General features: G+C 41.3%; 1 protein-coding gene across 2 annotated transcripts in view; it reads right to left on the bottom strand.

Annotated features, from left to right (window-relative positions):
* The window catches only part of LOC139340921 (protocadherin-15-like), a 189,849-nt gene that overhangs the window by 131,645 nt on the left and 30,563 nt on the right, over positions 1-27,641 (bottom strand). For both annotated transcript variants that reach the window (XR_011602971.1, XM_070977057.1), the window contains exon 3: positions 503-621. Coding sequence is in view for 1 of the 2 variants with exons in the window: in XM_070977057.1 (XP_070833158.1) it covers positions 503-593 (91 nt within the window). In the remaining variant the exon portion in view is untranslated. The remainder of the gene's footprint in view (positions 1-502; positions 622-27,641) is intronic.

The raw sequence follows: 27,641 nt of genomic DNA, 5'->3' as shown, positions 1-27,641 counted from the left end.
AAAAATCATACTAACTTATCCATAAACACGAAATTGCATTATTTGCTATAGCTAAGTGAGTGCTGCAAGTATAAAAAGAGTTTAATATTCTCAGGCAGCATTCACAGCACACATTCCTGAAGAGATGAAAATTCACTCTACAGACACACAATATAAAATATGTCATGGGAATAAAGACTAAATGTATATAAACACGTTATACAAGTAAAGACCTATGAGCTAGAAAACCGTTTTCAATATTTCAAAGGGAGTTTTACTTCTGGCCCATTTTGAAAGGGTTTGTAAAATTGTTCAAGCGCTCCACACCTCAGTTTAGCTCATCATTTATCAGTAACAAAAGTGTTTTGCTGTTGTACAAAGGCTTTTCCACCATGCCGGTCTTCTGACAGTAAAAAGAAACACTGCCTTTTTCACATTACGAGGTTCCTCTTGGCAGTGCAGCTACAGCTAAGTGAAGAAGGGGAGGCCTGAGGGTGTTCGCCTCAGTGCTGGCTGCTCATACCTTCTGTGTCCTGGCCCCAGCTGTGGGTTAGCAAAGAGAGGATTGCCATTCCTGTCCCCAGCCATCTGACAAGCCACCACCCCCGTTGCATCTTCTGTCAAGCCTTATTGCCTGCCCACCTGGACAAAAAAAGAAAGAAAAAAAAAAAAAAAAACTGAGAGAGGATTTTTCATTCATGTCTCAGCGAGCCCTCCAGCACTCTCACATGCACAGCTGTGACCCACACACACACACACACACACACACACACACACACACACACACACACACACACACACACACACACACACACACACACACACACACACACACCTACAGCATTATCATGAGGTCGATATTTTTGAAGAACACATTAATCTCACAATCCAACTTTGCTTACAGTAAATAACATAATCCACTGGATTACTCCAAAATCCCAAACCTCATAACAAATGAATTTTCTAAAATGCAGCAGCAGTCTGGTGATACATGCTGATTTAATAAAATTACAGCCATTATTTAATTTACATCATCTCTTGGTTACCCATGTAAAGTCTCCTTTTTTTGTAATTTGCTTGAGAATCTGTTTTAGGTGAAACATTTCCTTCCCTAACAGACAATGCATAGAGGATTGGTATGCCACTGACGAGAACGTGACCGGTGGTAAGTGGTGCACTCAGACATGCATCCACACAGCAGGTTAGTGCTGCGACTCCGGATTTCTTGCAAACTAATAGAAGAGAGAGAAAGATGCACATCTGCTGCGAGCACAATGAGTCGTGCATAAATGAGCGGAGAGAGCGCAGTGTGCTTAATTTTAGTGGACATGTGACTGAAGACATGCTTTAATGTACTCAGAATAATGGGTTATGCTGTAAGTGATGTTTGATTCTCTGAAAGTTTTGACTGCTTTTTTTTTTAGGTTTAACTAATTGATTTCAGGTGGAATTTAATGGTATAACATACAGACATCCTTGTCTGAAGTTATTACCTTGTCTCACAAAAATCACAATCAGCCAGCACCAAAGAATTAGCGTTAACTGCAGCACAGTTACTGCATAAGCTCCAAAAAATTATAATGGTGCCAGACCCAAACTGACAGACAGGATTTACTGTAAGCACTGCGATTCAGGTGCTGGTGGAAATCACAGGCAAAGCAGTGTGTACGTATTGTATGTCGCACACACAGCCTCCACTCTGAGCTAGAGTAAGGCAAGGCGTCAGAACGAGCAACAGAAAAGTTTTTTAGCTTCTATGTGTCTGAGCTATTCATGTCACACCTTCCTCATGCGGCTTATTCTCACAGCAGGCGATAAGCTGTGATATCAGCTTTCATTGCATACGTTAAACGGACGGGAGGGGACTCACAAGCATCAACACCATCACATCAAAGCATGTTTGGCTAGTCTTTAACTCACTTTTAAGACTTCTTCACTTGTGAGAGCGAGTTCCCCCTCGTTTCCCCTCAGAATCTCCGTCACACACATTGTACAGTACGCATTTACTTGCTTTCTTACGAAATCCGTGCAGATACACATCCCAACAAATTTAACACCGCTGAACCCAAACAACAGACATCTTGCATGAGCACTCTGTGGACAGCGGGAGACAGCTGCAACAACAAGAGTGATTTCACACTGGTTTCCTATTCTCTCACTGCCTTCTCATCTCTCCGGCTCCCAGTGGTGTTCCCTTTTGAAGCAGATTTGATTTCCCACATTCGTACATCTATCTCTCTTAAGAGGGCTGAGTAAGATTGCTTTGATCCCTTTCACATGAGAAAACTCAGACCTGCACAACCAGCCACCCTGAAGAGGGAAGTTATTTCTTTCCATAGCTTCCTCCAAAGCTCCTCTTGGTTGACATGGGAACGCTGCATCTCATTTACATAGGCTAACAACGATGTGCCTTCAAACTTAATGAACAGGGAGACTGAAGAGATTGCTGACCGAGTGCTGGAAAAAAATACTCTCTAATACTGCATTTCCAAAGCAGGCCTCTCATAATGGTCCACGAGCACATCGTGAGCAGATATCTGTATTTTCGGCAACAATACAATGCTTTGATGAAACTCCGAGGGCAACAGTTCAATTCCACTCCGCTCTACCTGAATGCAGATAAGGTAACCGCAAGTTCTGCCCAATGAAAATGCTCGCCGATTATGTTTTTACAGTATCTCCGCCGTCATATCTTTCTGGTCGAGTGGGAAAAGTGATTAAACTTATGGTGCAGGGGGTGGTCAGGAAAGAGGAGACGGTGTTAAAGGTAGGGTGGGGAGAAGTGAATGAAGCAATCACAGTTATGGATTACACAGACGGTGCAGCTCTAAGTGCAGGGGCTTTACGCTCCCTAAAAGACAAAAAAAAAGCTTGTCTCTCTCTCTTTCTTCCTCTGTCTGTGTTCCTTCGATCGCCTCTCGTCCGGCATTGATTTCTTTTCCCACCTCTTCCTGTTCATGTGCTTTGGTGTTGACAGACTGTCAGAGATGTCTCAAACAAAAATCACAACTTTCGTTAACTCTTCAAGGCCAAACATGTCACCAAGGAGAAGAAACCGTTTTTTAATTAATAATTTACTGCTCCAAGCAGAAATGAGTGAATATAACCTCTTCAATGAGTCACGCTAGAACATCAGGTTCAGTGACCAAAAAAAAACATAAGTAAATAAAAAAAGATGCATACAAATCGACTGCTAATTTGTAATGGTCATTTACTGCTGGCAGCAGATTTAACAAACTGAAAAAAGTCTTTCAGTGTGAATGTCATGATCACATCAATATACCACCCAAGAGTGAAATTGTTTTCGAGGCAGTTCTGTTAAAAATTGACTAATTTTTTATAGCTTTTTTTGGTGTAATTTAGTGTTTGGAGCACAAAGAGGTGAGAAAACCAGTCATGTGTCAAACCAGACAGGAGTCTTCCAGTTCACAAGGCTGATAAAAGAGTGGTTGAGGTGGCAGTGACCTCCGAGGTGAAAGACTAGCCTCATGCGACTGAAAAAAGTGACAAATAATTATGTTTAGCATTCTCTTGGCTGATTTCTACTTAAAAAAAAAAAAAGTTAATTTCAAGTTATTTCCCAGTTTATAAAAGCAGGAAATTGTTCCATTCATGCTGAGGCCATATGAAACTGTGTAATGCTGCTTTGTCCCCATAAATTCTTGTGCCTGTTTTATGTCAAAATGCATCTTTTCAGTTCTGCAGAATAGCTGAAACTGTCAGACAGAGAACGTGGACCTGACATGGTGAGCACTGAAGCAGTGAATTAATGACACTTTACTGCTGTTTTCCAGCTGTTAAGTGCAGGTGTGGATTCTGCGCCTCTTTGAAAGCTGACAGTGGAGGATTTTTCGACCTCGAACCAGTGTCTGTTAAATATGCAACAGCGCAGTCGACCACTGTAGCAGAACAAAATGGACTGGAAGCAGAGAGCCAAAACTCTCTGACATAATCTGCTGATATGCCCCTTCAACAATCTCTCATCTTGACTGTTACACATTTCGCTACAGTCTAAATACTAGTGTCGAGCTATAACGTTGAAATTATCACTGTGTTTACAAGGAAATGCATCATGATATGGTTAAGTGGTGCTTCCAGTGTCATGCATCACATAAGATCAAACTGTATAAAACTGAATCTTTAATAACTCATTTTGGATGCTAATGAATTGACTAATGAACAACTAATTAAGCCTGTCCTGACAGCCGAATGGTTAAGGCGCATAGCACAACTGCAGCATTACCAGCTGAGCGACTTGTGTTGCACATCGTGTTTATGAGTCAACTCTGCTTTGAACTTTGAACTGTGCTTTGACTTTGCTGTTATCTCCTTACATCACAGAAAGAAGAGTGTCTACAACCGCTGTTAATGTGCCAGCTCTACGCTCATTTGCCAGCTTATTATGTGGGTACACTTAAATAAAACAAATGCAGTCAATAAATGCAATAGATCCTACTTTCATGAACAGCTTAATGATTTTATAGAGAAGTTGAACCAAGTGTGGGATCATTCTGGAGGCTGTAGCTTGTGGCGAATTGTGTTGCATTATGCAGAGAGATGTTTCTCTTATTACTGTAAGCCCACCTTCAATGCTATAAATGAGGACAAATAATCTAAACATCTGTCTGTTCAACCACGCAATAAAAATAATGGAATATGTTAAAAAAAACATTGAAAACACAGGATTTAATGTTGTTGTTTGTGTTGTTTTCCACATTAACAAAGTAATAGTGTGAAGCAGCCTCAGTGTGCTTCTAAGGTTGAATTTGATTGAGATTTAATTTAACTGAGCTTATTCAGGTTGTGGAAACTGGTTAATTTCTTGGAATCCCCAACTGAGCTGAACATTCAGGATCACAGTGCCAACAAAGAGTCATTTCAGATCAACAGATTTCCCTTCCCCATCAATTTTATATCACTACTGCGGGTAATGAAAACTGCGGACAAAAGTGCTGGATTCCACCTTTAATGGCTGCTCCCCACCCACCTTTACAGTGTGGAGCCATGTCACCCAATTGATCAAGCCAACAAATGAAAAACAATGCGCAATAAATCATGCAAAGATCTAAGTCATAAAACCTGGGAGATGCCAGCAGCACATGGGTTCATAAATTAAATATCAGTTGACGCTAATTTACCCATAATGCCAGCGTGCTCACATAAACTGCAACAAAGGAGTATTTGTTTAATCACCATGTTTACTACCTTATTAAATCCCAATTAGAATGATAATGGCAGCAGACTGTCCTGTCAGATACATGTCTGGAACACCCACGGCAACACTCTTTGCCCTTTCACGGGAACACGGAGAACAATAAACTACAAGAAACGAAAAGAAACATGCTGCCAATAACTGACAAACTAAAAACTGCTTTGATTGACCTTGACACCAATCAAGCTGACACAAAGATGGATAACAATTGGAAAAAAAGAAGGTAAAATGAAAAGAGAATAAGCCTGGTAAGAAAGTGGGTGTTTTGTGAATTAATTCATGAGATTAAATGCATTTGATTGGCTGTGGCTCAGGACTCTTTCCTCACAACACGAAAGCAGATCCTCTCTAGTTTGCATGTCTGATTCACTCTGGGTGCCTTCTTCACAGTCACAGACCTGCACCCAAGTGCACTTGGAACTGAACTCCCCATTGTATGCATGAATGTGAGTGCTTGCAAGTTAGTCTTGCAATGGTCTTGATTTTTGCAGAATGCAAGCTGGCTCACGCTAAGCACTGCTAACATGGCAAAATGATGATTAATGACAGCTCGCTAAGTAACATTCCACATAAAAATATGTCTTATCACCACGCCTGCCAACACTCCTGGCATTCCCAGGAGCGTTAATGTCACCCAGTGTCCAACAATGACACACTTCTCACAGATTTTCTCCATTACCATATGCATTCATTAAGAAAATACAAACAGTTCAGGACAAAAAAAAAAACCAAAAACATATATCATGTATCCACACCCACATAGCTGCACAACATGTTCAGACTCTCTGCTGTCCAGACTGAGTGAGCTGGCAGAGCCCCAGAGAAGAAGAATTCCAGACATCCTTGAAGGACAGCGTTTTATTTTCTGCGAAATATGCTTTTACTATGTGTTGTGTGTTAAGGTGATATATGATGTGATTTTTCTGTTCAACAAGTGAATCATAAAAGCGCCTATATAACAGCTCTGGGCAGCTTTGAGCTTGGCAAGGGGAAGTTACTGCAGATCAACCTTGTTACGGTGCAGCTTCCATATGATTAGAGCTTCAGGTCAGATAAATAAGCTGCATTTATATAGTGCTTTACAGTTTGCCTCCCATTCTCTCACTCACCCACTCACTCACTCACTCACTCACTCACTCACTCACTCACTCACTCACTCACTCACTCACTCACTCACTCACTCACTCACATACACTGATGGCGGTGACCTACCATGCTGGTCTGTGCATAAGGAGCAATTTGAGGTTCAGTGTCTTGCCGTAAGACATTTCAACCTGTGGACAGGAGAAGCTGGAGATCAAACCACTGTGATTAGTGGAAAACCATCTCCACCCAATGAGCATCTAAACACAAAGTAGTGAGCTGGTAAATCTGAAATGGGGGTTCATAGTCTTGGAAAAAAGGCCACGCAGGTAAGGCCACAGGTACTGTAAGTCATGCCTGGGACTGTAAGTCGATCTTAACTTGGATGCAGCCTCAAACATCACGTCATATGTCTGTCACAGTAACATAATACCAACTGCTCAACTCGACTGTGCAACTCAAAACCAAGGAATGTCAACGAACCTGACACTGTACGCACGGTCATACACAGACGCACTCGTGCATGCATGAGCACCAAATCCACAAAAAGCAAATAAATTGACTAATAAATAAAGCAAATGTTCAATCAGTTTGGTTAGGTGCACCAGAGCGGTGCAGAGTTATTTGTCACAGACTGTGAGATGTAATCAGTGGTAGCAAGAGGCTCTAATGACAGGAGTGATTAGCCCCGGCTAACAGACTGGCCTGCACGTGGCTCACACCCAGCTAGAGATAGCATTCAAATAACAAACAGAATGAGATCAGGCTAAACATGCAGGCAAGCAGCTGGTGCTAAAGCCTTATCTGTCTCCTCCTCTGTGTTTATCTATACAATCCACCTACACCAGCTCATAGATACCAGGACAATTCATTAACTGATTACTGTAAGGTATTTGATCACTAAGACAAGGAGACGTTTGAGAGGACACTGTAGCTCACGCTCTGCACTGCTGGGCCAGACACTCCCTGACAATTTCAGCTGCACCAGGCAACCGTAGTTTATTATGAGAAGTCACGGTATGAACTGGACTCGACATCAGTAAACTGCACACATCACGCCTATGTTTACTAATCCCGCTGGTCAGTGATGTTTGAACCAGTGGGATCCAGTTCCCTTTGAATGGAGCACTCATTTAGGAAACAGCTTTTTAATTTGCTCTTAAAGTCACAATGAAATGAAAAATGGCTTTTACACCTCATTAGACTTCCCATTTTACATGCCATGATACACACCGATTTAACAGTCAATGCCAAATTTTAGTTTTACTTCCTACGAAAGAGTGCACCTTTAATGGTTCATCTTATGGAACAAAAGCAGGTCCAGCTTCAACCAATAATGTCTTTTGGCAAAATCAACTTTAGCGACCCGATGCAGTTCTCTCCATAACAGATATCAGATTGGTTTAAGCTTTTGAGTAATTACTCTCCACAATATGGCCTGCTCTGATCTTTCATTACAGCATGACAAATTAGGGAAGCAAGATGTTCTCAAAATGCCATTTACTGACAATTTCAATTTTAACTTATTGCTTTATGAGGGCAGAGAGGGATACAATCAGAAACTGATGTAGAGCTAGCGATTCATCAACATATCATATAGGGCTCCATGAATATGGCTGGCTCAATTATTATTGCCATAATTATTCATCAATCTTTTGAAAATTGATTAAATCTACTAATCAAAATGCAAAAATAAGCATTTCTTGACATGAAATCAGACAAAATAATAAAGCCACAGCAGCATGCAGCCAACACAGATGTGTAAATGCAATATACAACCTTATAACCATAATGTGATCAAAGCAAACACCTGCTGAGGTTGGTCACACAGTTGACCTATGAATCCAGAGCATTTGATTTGATACACCAAAGCAGAGCTATAAATGTATTCTGGACCAATCAGGCCTAATTTGTTGTGTAAACAACCTATGCAGCCCAGTTTTGCACAAATGCAATTGTATCTCAGCCTTAAAGGCTGTAATACAGTTTATGAGGCTGTTCTAGTTGAGTGAGTGTATTGTACCACACCACTGTTTGTGCATAAATATCTTCTTAAAGCACCAGTATTCACATTATCAATATCAATAGTGTTTGCATTGGCGGTTTTGGTAATGGGTTGTAGTAAACCCCCATTGGATTGCTCTAAAATTTAATTTACTTGTTTGTCTTTAATCACAAACACTGCAGGTGCTTCCCTCTGTAGGGTGATGTAACCACTATTATGACATGAGTGATTCCTAACAGGGTGCTCATTGTATGCATGGGGGTGGCAGTGGGAGCGGTGATCTCAACGTGCACTTGACACAGAAATGAAAAGCTATTATGCCGTTAGTGTTCATTCGCCTTCCCTAATTATGTAACTTTTTTTTTGCATGCCAACTCTGTTATGAGGTGTATTTTATTATATTCCCTATGGGGCTGCCTGCTGAGCTGACTGGAGCTGATGCGAAACACAGACATAAAGGTTGAGATGTTGAGGCCTGGGTATTTCGGCAGGAAAGACTGACCCTAATGGGAAAACGCATAAACACCATTATGTGCTTTTGCAGTGCTGCTAGCAGCAAATGAAAGATTTAATGTAGGCCTCAAGTGCTCTCATGCTTATTGTGATGGGCTAGGATGGCTTGAGCATGCTAAACCCTGTGCACCTGTTTATGCAATGTACTTTCCCAGACAAAAATATCTAAGAACTAAAAGGAAAGAGGAAATGAGGGCTCCAGTGTTTTCCTGTTGCGTATCTGCAGTCATTATATGGACGTATCCCAGACTAATGGCAATAATGACACAATAAATAAGTAGTGATGACGATGAACCTTATCCAAGAATACATTAGACAGTTATGTATAATGGTTGGCCTCACAAACAAACCATCTAACTACTGTGGTCTGCCTGTTTCATCTTCTATTATTCCTCCCTGCTATATCTAAAACTGATAAGCTGACCAAACCGCAGCACATATGTCCATATCTTGTTGTGTAAAGCATTTTAGTAAACAATGGCATTGCTTTAAAGGCTTTGCTATCTCATTGACAGATAGATTGCACTTCCTATAGCTGCTTCACAATGGAAGCCTCCCGCTGCCTAGCCAATGGAAACGTTCAATGTAAAGGAGCACATAAGGCACATACACAAACATGGGAGTGAAAATAACCTCCAAACACACAGAGATTCAGCGAGAAGCTATGAAGTACTGAGAAATGAAAAGAGAGAGAATTTAACATTATAATTTTTTTTCTGGTCATCAGCACAGACACACATGCATTTAGCCAGACGATGGCAACAGCTACTCATTCTCCAACATTAAAAAATCCTGAGCGATGAGGATGCAAATATGTGTTGCTTCAAAAGTTTATCTTCCTAACAGGAGATGTCTGAAAAGTCCACTCAGTGTTTGCGCATTGGAGGATTCAGGTTGAATACTGGACCAGGATTGGCTTCCAAACTATTTTATGAAGCCATAAATCATACTTGTAGATGCCTCTTCAAAGCTGAATTTTCACTTTCAGCACATGAATGTGAAAACAGTGGGAAATTTGCCAAGTAAACAGGTTCATTGGTAACAGGTGATAGTATCATGATTGGGTATGAAAGGAGCATCCCGGAAAGGTACCAGACAAGGTTCACCACTTTGTGAACTCATGATTGCATGAAGGATATTACTACAAGGGCTCAGGAACATTGCAAAAGTGCTGCCTGTAAACACAGTTCATTTGCAAATGATTGCATTCTGATTTATTTATGTTTTACCTGGAAATCTGGGTTGTACAGCCAACAAACAGGTATCACCTGGTAAAGATCAGGCCACTTGGGAAATGTACAGTATTACTGCCATCATCAAATAAAGAGGCAGTTGTTTACTGCACTACTTTGATTTAATGAAATGTAATACAGCTTAAGGGTTAAGTTAAAGCTACGACAAGAAAGCAACAATCATATTGTTGCAAACATTGATATAGGCTATTAGATATTAGAAAGTAAAGCAGGATAACATGATAAAGGGCTGTTAGACATGAAGCAGTAGCCAAGAGGCAGGCAGGAGAAATTCAGAGTGATGAAAATCAGTGGGGTGCACTACCATCTTCTTTTGAAGATGAAAAAGAAAATATTTATATTTTTTGTTTTGCTGCATAAATTTAAAGACACTCCATAAAACAAACACATTAAAACTGATTCAAAATTGGACCAAACGCGAGGCTATAATTGCACACCATAGTATCTCTATGAGCTCCATTTTCTATTCAGTTAAATAAGCCATAATAGGAAGCTGAAAAGTAAACCTACATGCAGCGCAGTAAAGTAGATACAGTAATGTATTCAGCTGCATCTAATGTCAACAGAGCCCAGTGGTCCACTATAGCTCTCATTTTCTCTAATTCAGAGCGAGTGAGGCACAGCTCTCAGAGGTTCTAATCCCTCTGCTTTAGTCATCTCATGACCGCATTCTAAATCTCTAAACCCTCACTGAGCTCAGTCCATGTGGGTGCCACGACCACTCTGCACTGTCTGCTTAGCATCAGCAATGCCCTATCCATGTCACAAAGCACACTGCTCGCCACAATAGGAACCATTTAGCCACATGGCCTTAAACACATGCAGCTGATGCCAGATGAAAGAATGTTTCTGACTTTTTGTAAATCTTTCACCTCGGTGGGTGACTTTAACCCCTGCTAATCGCAGCTCGGCCGTGATTGTCACAGGGTTTGTCTCCAAGCACATAATGGAATCACTAATCCGTTCACAGAACACTGAAATCCAAAAGGGAATGTTTAGAATTAGGAAGTTTGTGGTCATTTTTTGGTGGATTTCTCTAGCTGAGCAACAGTGTTGAAAAAAGTCACAATGTACCCTGTAGACCCATTAATCTGCCGTGCTGATGCATTGGCTGATGTTAGCTTAGTATGTGTGGTATATTGTGTCAGTAATTATTTTTCAACTGTAAAATATCCAATTCAGTATGTATCCTGGTCACGATAAAAAAAAAAAAATGGAAAAAAAAATTATATTGTTTAAACACTGTGCATTGCCATCTGCCCCTTGCCTGCAGTGCAGACCTCAATAAACGAATGAAATAAATCTTATCTCTTCATCTGGTCCTCCAAGGTCAGGACAGTCACTCAATGCGTTTTAGAAATCTATATCCAACAGCTGCATCATGCCGTGTGGATTTGTAAGATTAGACATCTCAAGTCTTACATTAGATATCTCAATTATTTGCATTTTTGCTCCCATTTGTACAGAAGTTTCTTATATGATTTGGGATCAACCAACCTATGTAATTTAAACCCTATATTTCCCCTTTAAAAAGCCTGCTTAAGTGGCATGTAAACCACCACACATTGCAATCCACGCCCCTCTGTAATTCCCTGTGACTGCTTCAAATGCTTCAAATAATTCAGTAATGGCTGGTATAAAGGACAGAGTGCACTCATTTGTATTGAAATGGGTCTTTTATGGGCCAACACAGCCCTGAGAGTAACAATTCGGTGAATATGTGTCACAGCGATTCTTCAAGAATGAAAGAAGAAGCACAGTCAGGCACTACTTGGATACTGAAAAAACCAAAAGGACATCCCTGACGTCACTCCCATGTCCTTAAGACACAGGCACATCTGAACAGAATATGAGAAAACCAAATGATCAGAAAAAAATAGCCAAACCACTTAAATATCTGATAAGCAAGCTGCTAAATGATGAGTTATGTTGGTGCTGGATGTTGAACAGTTTAAACAGAGGAGAAGATGGCCTTGGGTATGGGATGGATGCCTTCAGCTACAATGTTAGTAATAATGATGTGACTATGTTTACATTTCAGAGGAGGTTCAGTGTGGTTAAGGACAGAGAAAGAATCTGTGGGGGCGGTTAATAACTATATCTATACTTGGACAAGTCAGTGATGTTTTTCCTTAAGCTGAGAAAGAAATTCAACAAAGCCTTGACTCAGTTGCTTCTTCTGTCACGCACGCCATCGCATGTGACTGGGCCCACCTTGCCCTCCACCAAATGACATGTTTGCATGCAGCGCTATGTTTTCCAACAGCATGGTTTCCAAGATAAAGCCTGCAGAGACGCTCCATGACCTCTGATAAACAACTCACTGTCCTTGTTACACAATAAATACCAACAGAAGGTTGACATATGTACTCTAGATGAGAGTGCCATGTCAACTAATGTCTAGTGTATACATAAACAAAATCAGTGTGTGTGTTTTTTACATTAGATTAGATTCAACTTTATTGTCAATGTCCGAGTGAAACACAGAGACAATGAAACGCAGTTTATCATGTAACAAGAAGTGCAAATAGTCATAATATCCAAAACCAAAAATAAGTGCTGTCAATCGATTAAAATATTTGATCGCGATTAATCGCATAAATGTCATAGTTAACTTGCGATTAATCGCAAATTAATCGCACATTTTTATCTATTCTAAATGTCCCATTAATTAGCATTTTAATACTGTTATCAACATGGAAAAGTGGATAGGCTTGCTTTGTGCAAATGTTTTTTATTGCAAACAACATGTAGTGTTATATTTCACACTAACATTCTCATTTTGAGCAGTCATTCACATTTGAATGAATCAAATCTCACACAATTTAACACTGTCAATAAACAGATGACAAAAAAATAAATACTTGGTTACTTTCCTTTCTTAAGCTTCCTTTGAACGTACAAGCAGTCAGACTATGATGCTCTTCTATTTATTCACCAGAGGCTTATCAACGCAGCCTCTTATTTCTCTCCAGAAACAATGAACATTACTGTGAACATGCCTCTGTCCAAACTTTGGTCTGGTCAGGCGACCCATCTGGCAACTTTTTGAAACTAAACTTTCTATTCAGAATCTTGTTTGCATCCATTTTGGCTTTTCGCGCTTGACATCTGCCTACACTTTCACAGCTAGCGAGCAGGCAAGACCAAAACATGCGTGGGGCGTGTCTATTGTTTTGTTTCCGGTATACAATCGGATCCTGTAGTTTTTGTAACGTTACTAGCAGTGGCCACAGCTTAGAAAAAACTACAAGTTCACCAGATCATAAAGAACGTTAATCGCGCGATAAAAAAAATGACGCTGTGAAAATTGATTTGTGTTAACGCATTAATAACACGATATTTACTACCAAAAATGTTTCTTTAAGACTGTCATATGTCATTATTCTATGCAAACCGAAATAAAATATGGTTACATTTTTTGTGTGTCTTTGGGTCCAGTGTGAAAGATTCATTGGTAGAATCTGGCTGATATGATATATAACATCTACAAGTTTGTTTCTACAGTAGCCCAGAACAGACAACCCAAGCACGGACTACATAGCGCCATTTGCGTTTTTCATGTTTTTAGTGGCCATCGTAGGGGAAGGTGAGGCGAGGGGTTTACAGTAGCTTGCAATCATCATGCATAAACATACTACATGTTCTGAGGTTAACCGCATATTTAGTGTACTAGACATGTCATGGTGAGAAACATGAGTGAAACTTTCAGAAAGTTCAGCATGGACTGTTGTCTCCACAGCAAAGCGCCACATGGTTTAAAGCATGGCTCAAGGGAATTTCTGCAGTGGTGACAGGCACCACAGATGTAATGCCAGCCACCCTCCAGTCAGCAGCTCACAGCTGGAACACAACCAGTCTGACTAAAGTCACAATAAACAAATAAATAATGCAAATGCCCTAATTTCAAATAGGGTTTTTATTGCTTCGGCTCAGCATGGAGTGGAACGCAAATCAAACTTTCTTTTTTTTCTTTTCCAATAAACTTCTCATTACAAAGTATAAACTAATGACTGGTCAGAGGCCAAGGCACATTTATTTCTTTGTTAATTTCTTCTTCTTTAGCAAGCAGCCCATAGCATCTCATTAGCATTTCCACTAAATGCCTTTCATGGGAGGGGAAAACTCTAAACAGATGTTGACTAGCTAGTTACAATGTGTGATATGTGATCTAGAGTTAATTAAGAAAGAGAGTGAGATCTCACGCTTCATTGGCTTTTACTGCTCGGCTTCTGTACAATACCTCTATCTCTACTGAGCTTATTAACAGTGAGTTGCTTTCCTGACATGATGATATGATGCTTCTTTTTTTTTTTTGATGAGAATCCATTCTTATGTGCTGTAGTATTGCAGCCTTGAGCTGTTTCATTTGTTAAAGATCTCACACTCTGGCACTGCAAAGGTGAGAGGGGGGCTTAAACAATGAGCTATCAGCACAATGACACTGGCAAAGATGGACTGAATGTAGAAAGATCATATTGCAAGCTATATTCAATATTTAATCAGTTTTCTGGTTGCATGCAAAACTCGTGACAAATCTGTAATTGACAGTAATGAGGACGACTGTAGCGGGGTTAGGGTGGGAAGGAGAGATAAGAGGGCAGACAATTGGAGACTGATAGGGGAGAAACAAAAGATGCACCACTTTAGAAATGTGTGATTATATTAAAATAGATGTCCTAGAACTGCACAGACACCATTCCCCTGGTGCAGAGATCAGATCATCTGTCAATCTCATGCACCACACCCGTGTCTTTGACTCATCTCCATGCTCACTGCAGTCTGTTACGCTGGTTCGGTACTAATGGTTCCCATTTGCACATTTCATTTCACTACAGGTGGCAGAGATGAAATAGAGTTTACTACCTCTGATATCTGACACTGAGCTGCTGATCTGATAATGGTGTTCTTGCTGTGAAGGACCTGCCCTTCCCCACATGGAAACAGGGAGGGAGAAGGTGGTAAATCATAGCATGGGCTTGCAACACACTGCATCTCCTCTGAATCTGCGAAAGAACATCATTGGAAATTGAAACATCAGGAGGAAGGTGAGAGGGAAGAAAGAGCGTTTCACAATTCCTGTTTCCTCTTCCTCTCTCTATGCACTTGGGCCCAAATCATTTCAGGCATCACTACCTACGAGTCTCTTATCAAATAATATTGAAATGGTTACCCTGAGGTGTCCATTGTGCATATGAATAAAGTGATATTTGCTGAATGATAAGTGAGTTATCATACTACGGGGAAAATATACTTTAAGCTATGATGAAATCCCATTTTTTATAACTGATTCTGTTTCTGCAGTTGGTGAAATTTGAGAGGAAAAATCTGAAATTGAAGCATAAGCACACGCTGTATTCTGAAATCCAAGCCTGCTCTGCACCAACCTGATTACTTCCCTAATCTTACAGTCTTTTGGTGAAATTCTGGTGTTTTATGGTTTTAAAAGGCTCAGACAATATCTAGTCAAACTTAAAGTTGCTCCAAGAAATGTTTTTTATATCAACAGTGGATCAAAGGCCGATGTGAATGTAAAAGAGGTCGCTCATACTGATGATGAATGAATGAATGATAAAATAAAACTTTGCATTTCCCTAGCTCAGCTCGGCAGAGCTTTGTAGCAGCTTTCAGATCATTGTCCTGGTTTTCTGGCATGAAACTGTACAGTTTTGGTTCTCTCTCAATGCTCTCATCAGCGCTGCTTCTAGACGTGTGTCAGCTGGAATGTGAATGACATATTCACCATGACAACTTTCAAAAGTCTTACTAAGGCACCGCTGTGTTTACAACTTGTTATGAGGCACCCAAGTGCCAAAAAATCTGCTAAACCAGGTTTAAACAAATCCCCTGAGATGTCTTTCTCTCAAAACAAATGCCATCTTATAAAAAAACATGATATAGACATAGTGCTTGAATCAAACACTGCCTACAAATGCCCAGAAAAGACCAAAATTACAACAAACTGATTCCACTAACAAGGATTGCCTGTATAGCCAAAGTCACATTATGCCATAAACCTTCACTGGTGTCCAAAACACTCATCAGTGTGGCACACCATTGCACTGTTTATCTTGAATCACTCTCGCAAACATGGCTCTGCTGCTGTAAATACTCGCTTGCTCAACAAAGCTGCAGCTGGATGCAGACCCCAACAATTGCACTATTTACTCCTGTTTGAGTAATGTTTGCTAAAAATGACTTGCGCTGCTTTTTTTGATTGAATCCCCTATTGAAATTGGAGTGTGCACGTGTGACCTGTTTCAAAAGATTTACATTTTCATTAGGAACCAACAGGACTGGTGTTAAGTGCCACAGTAGTGTACTAACACACTGTTGGCAATGGCGATGGCCAAACTACAGAATATTGCTCGCCTCAACCTTTAACCACCAGTGGCTTATGTTACATGTTTATGCATAACACAACACTAAAAGCCTAAAATTTGACAATTATCTAACTCCCAGGACTGTTTTCTGCCTTCCTACTCAAGGGCTCCAAAATTAGTGCAGTCTTATTTGTTTCAGCAGCAGAATGCTTTCGGTGCGAAGCGCTGATGCAACAGCCAAGATTAGATCATTAGTCAGTCATGGGAGTGCAGCAGCCTTTGTTAATTACCATTTTAACACACATACACGCACACACAGAGATACATACACATCTGCCTGGAGTGAGCTCATGTAATAAAGAGGTGAGGACTAAATGAATGCAAACTGAATGCCTTGAGCTGTGTAACTGTGGACAGCTGAGCATCCTTTTTCAACGTCTGAAGATAAAGCTGAGGAGGAGCAACAAGGAAAGCCACCCATGGAGGTCGATCAACCGGTGGGATGATTAGTCTTCCACCTGTATGAGCCACACCCTGAAGGCTTTCCTCTCCATCCTTTGCTATGAATGAGACATTATCTCTAGTGACGATTAACCACTGCCTAATTTATCCCCTCTGGTTCACTTCAGTTACCAGAGTATTTTATAACATCTTTAGTTCACCCTATTAATACTCAAAGAGAAGACCGCCTCGAGCTTTCTGTCTGCCATCATGACACTAAAAATGGTAAATGCCTTTTACCAGGCCTCAAGCTCATAACAGAGGTAAAGACCTTGTATCAATCGATCAATGATGAAATGCAGAAGTACATTATTATCCAGTTCCTCTACTGGCCACTTACACTGGATCCAAGCAAACCCCAAAGACAGAAAGGGTCTTCATGCTGAAATCACGCACATCACCTTGAACTACAGGACACTGAGAAACATAATCAATCAATCAATATCTTAATTGACAATGAAAATAATCACTAGTCGCAGATCGTATCAGATGTGTGATACCGATTGTCTTTTTTTAAATCCTGATATATTTCATGATGTACATTTTCTTGAAATTCGACTCAGAAACTGTGTATGAGTAAAATATGAGATGAAAATGTCCCTTTTCGTGCGATTCGGTGATTTAAAAACTTCCACCTGGTGTACAAGTGTGTATCAATTTCCCATTGTACGCTCTTACCTACCAACAGTGATAACAGGCTCTGCCCGCTGAAAAAAGAACATTACAGTAACATTACATACAAGTGCTTCTACAGAACAAACTGCAGGCTCTATATCTTCCATCTTCAGACAGTTTTCTGCTAAATGCCAAGGTGTACAGAACAACAATGACATCCACACACACACACACACACACACACACACACACACACACACACACACACACACACACACACACACACACACACACACACACACACACAAACTGGGTGAACATATGGTAAAGAGGCCATTTGAAGTTGATTGTCTAACATGCAGAGGCAGATGTCTAATTGCACACTATCGGCATAGCATTTCCTGTTAATTAAGAAACCTTTGAAGCATTTAAACTACCTCATCTAAACTACCTGTGGATTACACTACAAATGTAAAGGCATCAGCTCATGTGTCCTCACTTCGACAATGAGGTCTATAGCTAAAAGGGCCAATTACAGAGCACTGCTCAAGAGTATTGTTTAAGTTGTCTGACAGAAAAAGCTTTCATACCTTTCTCATATATTGAGGCAGCAAGTAGCACTGGATACAGCAGCACTGCGACCTCACAGCGGAGCTGTGACTTGTCATAGCAGCACAGCACGGTTGCGCCAGTGACATTAATGAGGTCCATCCAAGTGTCACAGCAGGACAAGCCATTAGAGCGGGCAGCAGGAGCTTGGCTTGGGAACCAGAGCGTGGCCAGTTCATGGCCACGTTAAAGAGTCTGGACTGGTATCTGGAGGGGTGCCAGTCCACCTCCTGGGCAACGCCCTTCGAGCAAGGCCCAGAAGAACCCTGCACTGCTCTGAGCATCGACTATGTGGCAGCCCTGTCACTCTGCCATCGCGCCACTATGTTTCCAATGTGTGTGCGTATTCTCATCTACCTCTTTCTGCTTTGGTGTCAGAAGAGGTATCAAGTATTGTTTTTTTTTTTTTTATAGCAGTCTTGTATCAAAGTTTCAAAATCTGGTATCATGACAACATAACCTGTGTGTGCAATGAAAGTGACTAACAGAGTGTTAAAACTGAATTTTTCTGAGTGGGATGAATACATTTTAATTTCTAACATGGCACACCTAAATGGAGCACAGCCATCATGAATGTTATTAATTACACCAGTGCTTTTGCTGCTATGACACAGCGTGTCAACAAGTATGTAGCTTTAGCACCAAAAGGTTGTTTTGTTTTTCTTTTTAATTATGCAAACTTGACAAACAATGGGCCATAACTGATGATTCATATCTTACAGAGGTTGACTGAACAGTCTCAAAAAGCTTTGGCCTGATTTTTCTGTTTGAGTGCAGGTTTTGTGAATGGGAACACGAGGTTTCAAGAGGATCAGTCATGTAGAGTTAGAAGGCGTTTTAACCCAAAGAATGCAGACTGGTGAAGGGTCTAAAGCTCTATGTGTGTTTGAAGTTTAATGTTGCATTGATTGGGGCTCATTATTAGGGCAGAGGCTACTGCATTAAGAAACAATGGATTGCAGGCTGTGGTTGATCATATTATTATTATTGTTGTTAGTTTAGCATGCAAAATATCACATGCCTCCAATTAATCTCAGACACCTGGGGTCCCAAACACCGCAAGAACCACTTCAAGGACTCCGTATTGCTGCTATGGGCTTTTACTTTGAAAGTGATTAGATCCTGTAGTCATGTGGGCTGTTAAAAACGGTTTCTGAAATCCAAAAAGAGTACACTTCAGGATCAAAATCGTATTCCATGTCTATTAATTCACTCGTGTTATCCTGTCAATGGGCTGTGAGTGAGTGAATGAAGTTTTGAAGGGCCATGCGTTACCTCCTGCAGCGCGACACTGATCACACTCAGGAGGGGGAAGTTATTGCGTGCCAGTCGTGTTCTCGATAAAAACCTATTGATATGCATATAAGGCCAGATCCAAAAGTCTCAAAACTAAAAAGCCTTAGACGCGCAGCTGTTGGCGCTCGGTATTCACTCTCTTGTAAACCAATATTACAAATAAATAAATAAATTAAATAAATAAATAAAAGCCGCATTAGCCCCCTGCATGCTTTGCCAAACCAATAACTGCATTTTACAGTGGAGCACGGGCATTAATGGGATATCACCCATGGGATATCACCCAGTGGACGCTGATGCGCTCAGGCACTGTTTGAAAACTTCACCCTCCAGAGATTAGCGGATCAGGGCAGAGTTGAGGTGAACGCCTGCGCTTTACCAATGGATTACTCATTTCACGGCGGGGAATCGACATGATACGGTGGAAATACTGGCAACGTGCGTCCTAAGCGAGCTCCTGCTCCGAAGGTGAAGATGACACCCACGGCGCCTGTGCGTATCGTAACCCCATGTGGAAATCCATGCGCCTAAATTCTAGCGATAGTCGTCCAAATTGCAAAAGCACGCGTCTTACCATGATTCGGCTCCACGAGTAGTTCACAAAACCCCCTTTCGAACGGGAAAAGGAGCCACGAATACCGGCTGACAGGGCAGCTACAGCTTCCTCACACGGGCACATCAGCACTGTGCTGCCCCAGCGTCTTCATCCCGACACAGCAACACTTCACCGGAGGGCTGGATCCTGGGTCTAATGCGAGCAAGCCGCACCGAGCAGCCCTGTTCATCTCTCTCTCTCTCTCTCTCTCTCTCTCTCTCTCTCTCTCTCTCTCTCTCTCTCTCTCTCTCTCTCTCTCTCTCTCTCTCTCTCTCCGTCTCTCTCTGTGTGTGTGTGTGTGTGTGTGTGTGTGTGTGTGTGTGTGTGTGTGTGTGTGTGTGTGTGTGTGTGTGCGGACATGACGTGTGAAGCAGGTAATCTTATTACACCGGTCAGTAAAGGTGAGCACTGACTAAAGCTCTGTTACCCCTCCTCCCACCTCATATCTGCTAGATATGCTACTCACCAACTCAGGTACTGTATTCCCCCCCCCCAAAAAAAATAAATAAATAAATAAAAAAATAAACACCAAACCCACTCAAGAAGGTCAAACTAATCCATAACTTATTACAGTATATTGCCTGCTGCATTGTCACTTCCTTACAACTGAACTGACTGAAGGTCAACAAAAACTGTTTGTTTACTGAAATAACTGTACTGTCATTTCAGAGTTAAATCCATTCCCTTGGCCTGTCTGCAGCAACTGGAGTTGAAAAATAATACCACTGGAGGCAGTTGGCTACTGTATGATTCACCTGTCACTTATCAAAAAAATCACTGGCCTTTTCTCCCCCCAGCTTAACCAGCAATCAACAACAAAAAAGCTTCTCATCAATACAGTCTAATTAGATGGCGTGCTGAATAAGTCCTGCCTAAAGGTTGCAGGGAATATTCAATAAAATGACTTCAACAGCTGAAACACAGCTGGGGCTCTTGTTCACAAAAGACACGTCGACAAAATTTCAATTATTCTGACAATATTTACCTCTCTCAAACAGCTGATGTAATTTGATGGGATATGAACAATTTGCCAGTATCTATAAAGACTTTTAACAAAAACAGACAGTTGTAATGAAGTCAAATTAGATGCAAAATGGAAATGTCACAATTAAACGGTTAAACAGATTAAAGTGACACCCTTGAAAACGTGCATAATCAAAATTGACACGGTTGTGATGAAAACAGCTGAAGAGATTACGTCTTAAATGTAAAACCCACGTAAATGTGACCCTATAAATCAGTGTTTCCCAACTTGTACCCAAGGGTGCAAGTCTGTAGCTGCAGAGGAAAATGTGGAAATATCGCCGCGTAGCTCTACTCATTTGAAAAATGATTAACAAAATACTGAAGTTTAGGTGCAATCAACAGCAGCACTCTGGAGTTCTGGTTAACCTGCAAAATGTCACTAAAGATGCTAAATTAAACAAACATGAGCGACACAAGGGAGTGAGGGGGGCTTTTAGTTGTCTGTGCCCAGGGGCCCATCATCTCATAATCTGAAGCCTTGCTCGATGTATTCCTGCCTGGAAAACTGTGGTGGACCAACCAATTGGCAGACAGACCAACAGAGTCCACCGTCCCTATAGAGTGTGGCAGACCAAAGAACAGACCGAACCAAAACCTGACAAATCCAGGATCATGTCTCCTTGTATGAAAAATCTATCATAACAGCATCAACTTTTCTATAGTTCACAGCAGTACACACAGTGTAAAACATGGTGAGCAGTATCAACGAAAGGGTATCTGAGGGCTGTACACCCAAAATAATCTGAGAGCCGCTGCTCTAAATAATACTACTGACATGTATAATTCAGAGTGGGATGGATGTTCATTCTTGACCTTTGAGAACAGTCAGAATCTAAACACAAAGGTCCACTTACTTGTCTTTGGAGTCTTAAAGTCTCTCTCGCCGTCTTCAGTAAGCGAGTGCTTAGATTCTCTTCGCCATGTATAATGCAGGACCAGGGGCTCATTAGAGAGCACATCATGCCAGTTTGTGTTTGAGACTGGCTGAGGTAGCAACAACCTTTTCTAAAGAATGAAGCTGTATGTTTTTTTGTTTTTCTTTTTAATGTTGGGTGACTTTTTAATTTCAAAAGACGTGCAGCTCATTTTTAAATGATACATCAGACCTATTGTGAGGATGCGAGATGAGATTGCATATTTAGTCTCATCACTGAATTTAACATTTGAACAGAAATAGCCTTCTAACTGCATGCATGGGCCCTGGGTGTGCGCGGAGAGCTAATCCGGGTTAAGTCATCACTACCTCCACTTGGCCTCGCTTGTTTTTGGTATGAGGAAGGCTTTGAGCAGAAGCTCTCTAATAATCAGACCCTGCCACAACGCTAATTCTCCCTCTCATCTGGTGTCTGTTGCTGCACAGAAAACGAGGGGCCAGGGTTCAGGCAGGAGTGGAGACACTCCACAGAGGAGGGTGATTAAGGGATATGCCGCTCTTCGGAAAAAGTCTTGTCTCAGCTACCCCCTGAAGTCTTCCTGGTGAGAAATCACCCAACAGGCAAAGCACACAGCCATATATATTCAGGTTTCTCTTATGTATGAATGTTCATGTCTGTGCTACTATGTCAGTTAATCAGTAAAAATGAAAAAGGAATGAGGGAGAAAAAAGTGTAATAACAACTGCAGGCGCCTGTCTAATAAAGTTCTTATGAGTATAAATTAACAAGCCTTTCCCTCTTCATTATTCTATTATTCATAATATCATTCTTCAAATATGTGCAGTGTGTGTGCCCATCCGTCTCCAATAATGTTTATTTTAGAAAGAGTATGGAAACAATCTTTTTTATATTAGAAAGAATCCGTCGCAGAGGATGATGAGCAATGCATAGTTCAACTAAAATGCCCAAGCCGTCTCTCTTCAAAACTAATTATGCAAACAGAAAATAATTTTAACCAGGAGCAGGTAAGTTGACTCTGAGCTGCCATGCGTTCTTCTGAGAATGCTCCGAGTCGTATCAGTGGTTGTGCCTTTCTCTTGTACAACCGGGGAAGCCTGAGGGTCCCTTTATGAGTGATGTACAGTACACCGCTTATTTGTATTCAGCTGAGGGTTCAATCGCTAAGCAGGCAAGTCTTCTTCAGGGAAAATAATTCCTATTAGTGATGTTGCATTAATACGACACCTTCAGTCATTCCTTTAAAGCTCAGGAAACAGAGTTTGCCTCGCAGATGTAAACTCCCTGCAGTGACAGACAGCAACGGTTTAATTATTCTCAATGAATGCCTTCTCGTGTCACATTTAGAGGATATGGAGTGTGTTTATTCATTCTTTTTTGGGTGGAAGGTGCACTGTTTATCTATTGAATTTTGCCGACATATTAAACTGATTTCAGGGTCATTAAAATGTTTGAATATGACTTGTTTTTAAAGAGCCACTGGATGTTTTCAGACTTGGATAGACACTGTTTGGGTAATGGGATACACACCATCTGCAGCATTATTCAGCACTATCAATTTACTCCACTAATGTGAGATTCAAACAACCATCCAGTCGGCTCTGGAAAGGAAGCAAGTGATCCGATGCTTCCTTCCAATTTGAGGACGAGTCAATGAAACATTCGGTGGCTTTTTTCTAGGAGCGCGTGGTCATGCTTGCATGAGCAGAAAATGAACACAATTCCTTGCTTTTGCGACTTTGAGGTGAGCTTTTAAAGCGTATTGTCAACATGCTCACCAAAGCAGCACCAGGTTCATGAGGAAGAAAAATCAAGAGCGAGTAGATACTGGTACAACAAAAACACACGCTTCATCTTCAATATTGTTTTTCACTCAGGACAAATTGAACAATTCTTCTTGCTGAAGCGTCATTTCCCTGGACTGTGTGTATGCGCTTAGCTGTTTAGACCCAAAATCCTCTGCCTGTGAGCTCCCTGTAGGCAATCCCGTTGGAGTGTGCACACTCGCATGGAAGAGCGTGTGCACTTACACAGGCACATGCAGATCTAAAGCTGCGAAACAGCTGAGAGGCTCAAATTTTAACCCTGCAATTGAGCAGCAATTTGAAACAAGCCTGTGTGCCAGGTATTCTGTGATTTTAGAGGTTGATGTTGATGATATAATAAGATTAAAACAAAAGATCCCCAAATGCCAAATCTTCCTCTATTGTCTCTCTCTTTGTACAATCTGTATTGCACCGAGTACCACAGGTTGAGAGATGAGAAGACAGCTTCCAAACTTGCGTCACCATGTGTGAAGGAATCTAGGGTGTGATAGGGATGCCTTGATTTTGAGCACAGCACGATGCCATGGCACATTCTCTCTCTTCCTCTCCCAGTACATTTTCTGGAGGCATCTGAACTGGACTTCATAATACAGCCCCCTCCCGCCAAAGAAATGAGCTCCATCCCTGCATTCCCAGAAAATAAACACAAAATATGGGCATATTTTTCAAAACGTTTTGAGCTATAACTTCAGAACTCCACTCTCCACGAAGCTCACACATGAAAGTAAAGACATATCAGAGCTTGAACCCACATTACCATAACAATTAAACACTGAATGCAGAGTTTTTTAAGAGCTACTATCCATGGTTACGCTGATGTGGGCAGCAGGCAGCACTCCCACACAGAGTGAAGTATTTGGTGCTGTCCATGGTGCTGAAAGAGAGACTGTAGCTCAAAAGCACCATGCACTCCTACTGGTGAGCTCTCTGCCATGAGTCTTTATTAGCATGTCAATTATCACAAACAGTTTATTGTTATGCATTAGGCTGATTTATCTCAGCAGTAAGACAAATATCCAAGGACTGCACTTGACAAGCTATTTGAAAGGATGGTGGGTCCTTGGTTCAGATGGCAGAATTGCCAAAAGGTGTGTTCGGATAGCTTCCATGGTTGAGTGAGCCACCCTTTCAAGGAAACAAAGACACACAAGACACAGGCACACATACAAGAACACACATAGCTCTGCTCAGGGCGCTTGTTTCTGTGTCTCCAACTTTGGCTTATTCTGACTGCAGGCTTTACCCGAGCCCCCACCCGACCAACTATAAAAATTGAAATTGGCTCTGTGCAAATGGAAATGCCGAAGGGAGTCTGAGTCGAATAAGTGTCAAGGGACATTCATAGTTTGGCACTGACAGCTTGTGTGATATTGAGAGGTCAGAGCTACTGAGACAGCGGGCAAGCAAGAGGGAGAGAGCGATAGGGGGGAGGGAGGGAGGTCAGTGAAAGCCAACAAGACAGAGTGTGTGTCTGTGTGTGTGCGTGCAAGAGAGAGAGAGGTCAGTGAAAACAAGTGAACAAGACGTAGAGTAAGACATAAAGCGAGCAGGTGAGTCTTCCAAATACACCAATCATTCCCAGAGATAATACACACAATTATGTCCTCACCTGGGGTGACGAGGAAGCTGACTCTGCTATCTGGAGAAAACCAGTGTCAATTCTCTGAACACTTAAAACACTTAAGAGGTCGTAGAGATCCTGATTTGAGATCAGATATAAGTTATTCAACTGAAATAAAAGAGGGGGCTGAGGCCTGAGCAAAGCTGACTCACCAGTTTAGCACAGAATATCCATGGGCTTAAGTCTGTGCAGGGGGTGGATTTAAAAATAGCTGTGACCAGTTTGTTCAAAACACCATGTTGTGGTGTTTCCCTGTTCTTTATTGAGGCAGGGAATATGCCAAACAAGAATGTGAATTTCAATCCAAGCGCTAATCTGACAATGTCCTATTCAATTGGGTTGAGAGTGCATAATTATGCAAAATATCTAACTGCTCCCAGAGTTGAGCTACTGTGCAAGTATTTATAGTACAGACCTGGAGTCAATTTATATTTTATTGCTGTCTGAGTTTTCTGCATGAGAAGTCATTCTTGGTGTAAAGAGGCTTTTAGTGTGGTGAATCGGTGCAAATGTGCAGGTACATCACGTCAATCATGACAATTGAACAAAAGTATCACGAGCAAAGCGCTCGTCACATACGGCAGTTTGCTTAGCCTTGCCTACCAGCTGTGTATCTTGAGAGTTTATACCTGCAAATAACACACATTCATGAGTTGTTGAGCACATTAATATTCATTTGGAGTCATATTTCTGGCCACCTGGTGAACATAAGTCCAATACTCGCTCTCTTCTAGAGCTCTGTTTTGGTCTCCACCAAGGGAGATATCTGGCTCTTATCTGCCAAATGCTACGCTATGTTCACCCATTGGTCACTAAGTGGACAGGTATTGTACAGTGGGTATAAAACAGCTGCCTGTTGAAGCTAAAATTTGGACACCTTTCGCATACAAGTAATTTCAATCATCTTGATCCATTGACAATCTAAAAATGTTGATTTCAGCAGCTTTACGAATGTCTGCTATAAGTAAGCTGAATTAATGCAACTGAATTAAAAATAACTGCATGGTTATTCCTGTAATGCTATTTGTAATTCTTTCTTTCAGCTGAGGCTTTCAGGTGTGTGACAGAAAATACTCATGAGACATGATTTCTTTAGGCTGCACACATGTGCAAAGAAGCTAAAGGGGTTTGATAATTGGAACACACGAGGACCAGCGCACGAGCACCAGATCTGTTACTTGGAATCCCAGAGGCTATAGAAACCAACACTGAGGGCTGTAATGAAAATGTTCCCTCTTACTGATATTTTTTTTACCCCCTTCCTGCCTTTTCTTCTCCTCTTCAGAGAGCACCTTGGCAACCTAGGGGAGAGAGCTCTTTTGACAGCTACCACAGGTTATTACTTTTATAACCAGGGGCAACCTCTGGAGAGTCCATTAGCACCTAGAAGAGCAGTTGACTTCTTCAACTGGCTAGCAGAGAGTTTCAACCGCAGAACTGGACAGAATTGGATCAAGAGCTTGTTATTCATCAGAAGTAGACAGTTCGTGCAAACTAGGATCAATTAAAGCGACGAGTGCTTTGTGAGGACACTGATTGGAGTCAGAGTTTGTGCACAGAGCTGGGATAGCATCTTTTATCACTCGCTGAAAATCAATACATAGCCACAACAATACAGTTAAGATGCATTGTTATTTTGTCCACAGGACTCTCGAAGATACAGGCTTTAAATAAATTCTTGCCTAATTGCATGACTATAAAATGCCATTTTCATGAAAATGAAATTATTAACATTACAACTGTTCAAGATGCTGTTCTGCAGAGGAAAAGATGACTGACACACACAAATCTTTGTGTGAGTGCAGAGCTAACTGGTACCTACACAAAGTCTTTGAATCTCTCTTTTCCTCACTCTGTCACACCATTTACTCCCCATCTCTCCTCTTCTCCCTAATTCTATGAGTCCTGCTCTCCCTTTATCTCTCTCTCCTTTGGATTGCATTTCCTTGCGTCTGGCACTACAGATAAGACGCAGGAGATAAAGAACGGCGATGCTATCGGGAGATAAGACCGAGATGGGGCCAAGATAAAGAAGTAACCGCGGATACAGAGAGGAGAAGAGCGAACAAAAGCTATGCAACATCCCATCGCTGCAAAAATGCCCTTTACCTGTGTGCCCTGTACGCTAAATCTGCCTCACTAGTGTTCAGATGAGACAAAAAGGCTGTCCAGTCAAACAGCCCCACAAATCAAAGAAAACCCCAGATTAACCGAATTCAGCTAAATGTGCTTAACCTACATTGTTCTCAGTCAAACCATTTTATTTCCAAATACATAATAGCTGTGCCTCT

The sequence above is a fragment of the Chaetodon trifascialis genome, chromosome 13 (genome assembly GCF_039877785.1).
Source record: "Chaetodon trifascialis isolate fChaTrf1 chromosome 13, fChaTrf1.hap1, whole genome shotgun sequence".
NCBI classification, from domain to species: domain Eukaryota; kingdom Metazoa; phylum Chordata; class Actinopteri; order Chaetodontiformes; family Chaetodontidae; genus Chaetodon; species Chaetodon trifascialis.
This window is presented reverse-complemented; position numbering and strand designations above follow the sequence as displayed.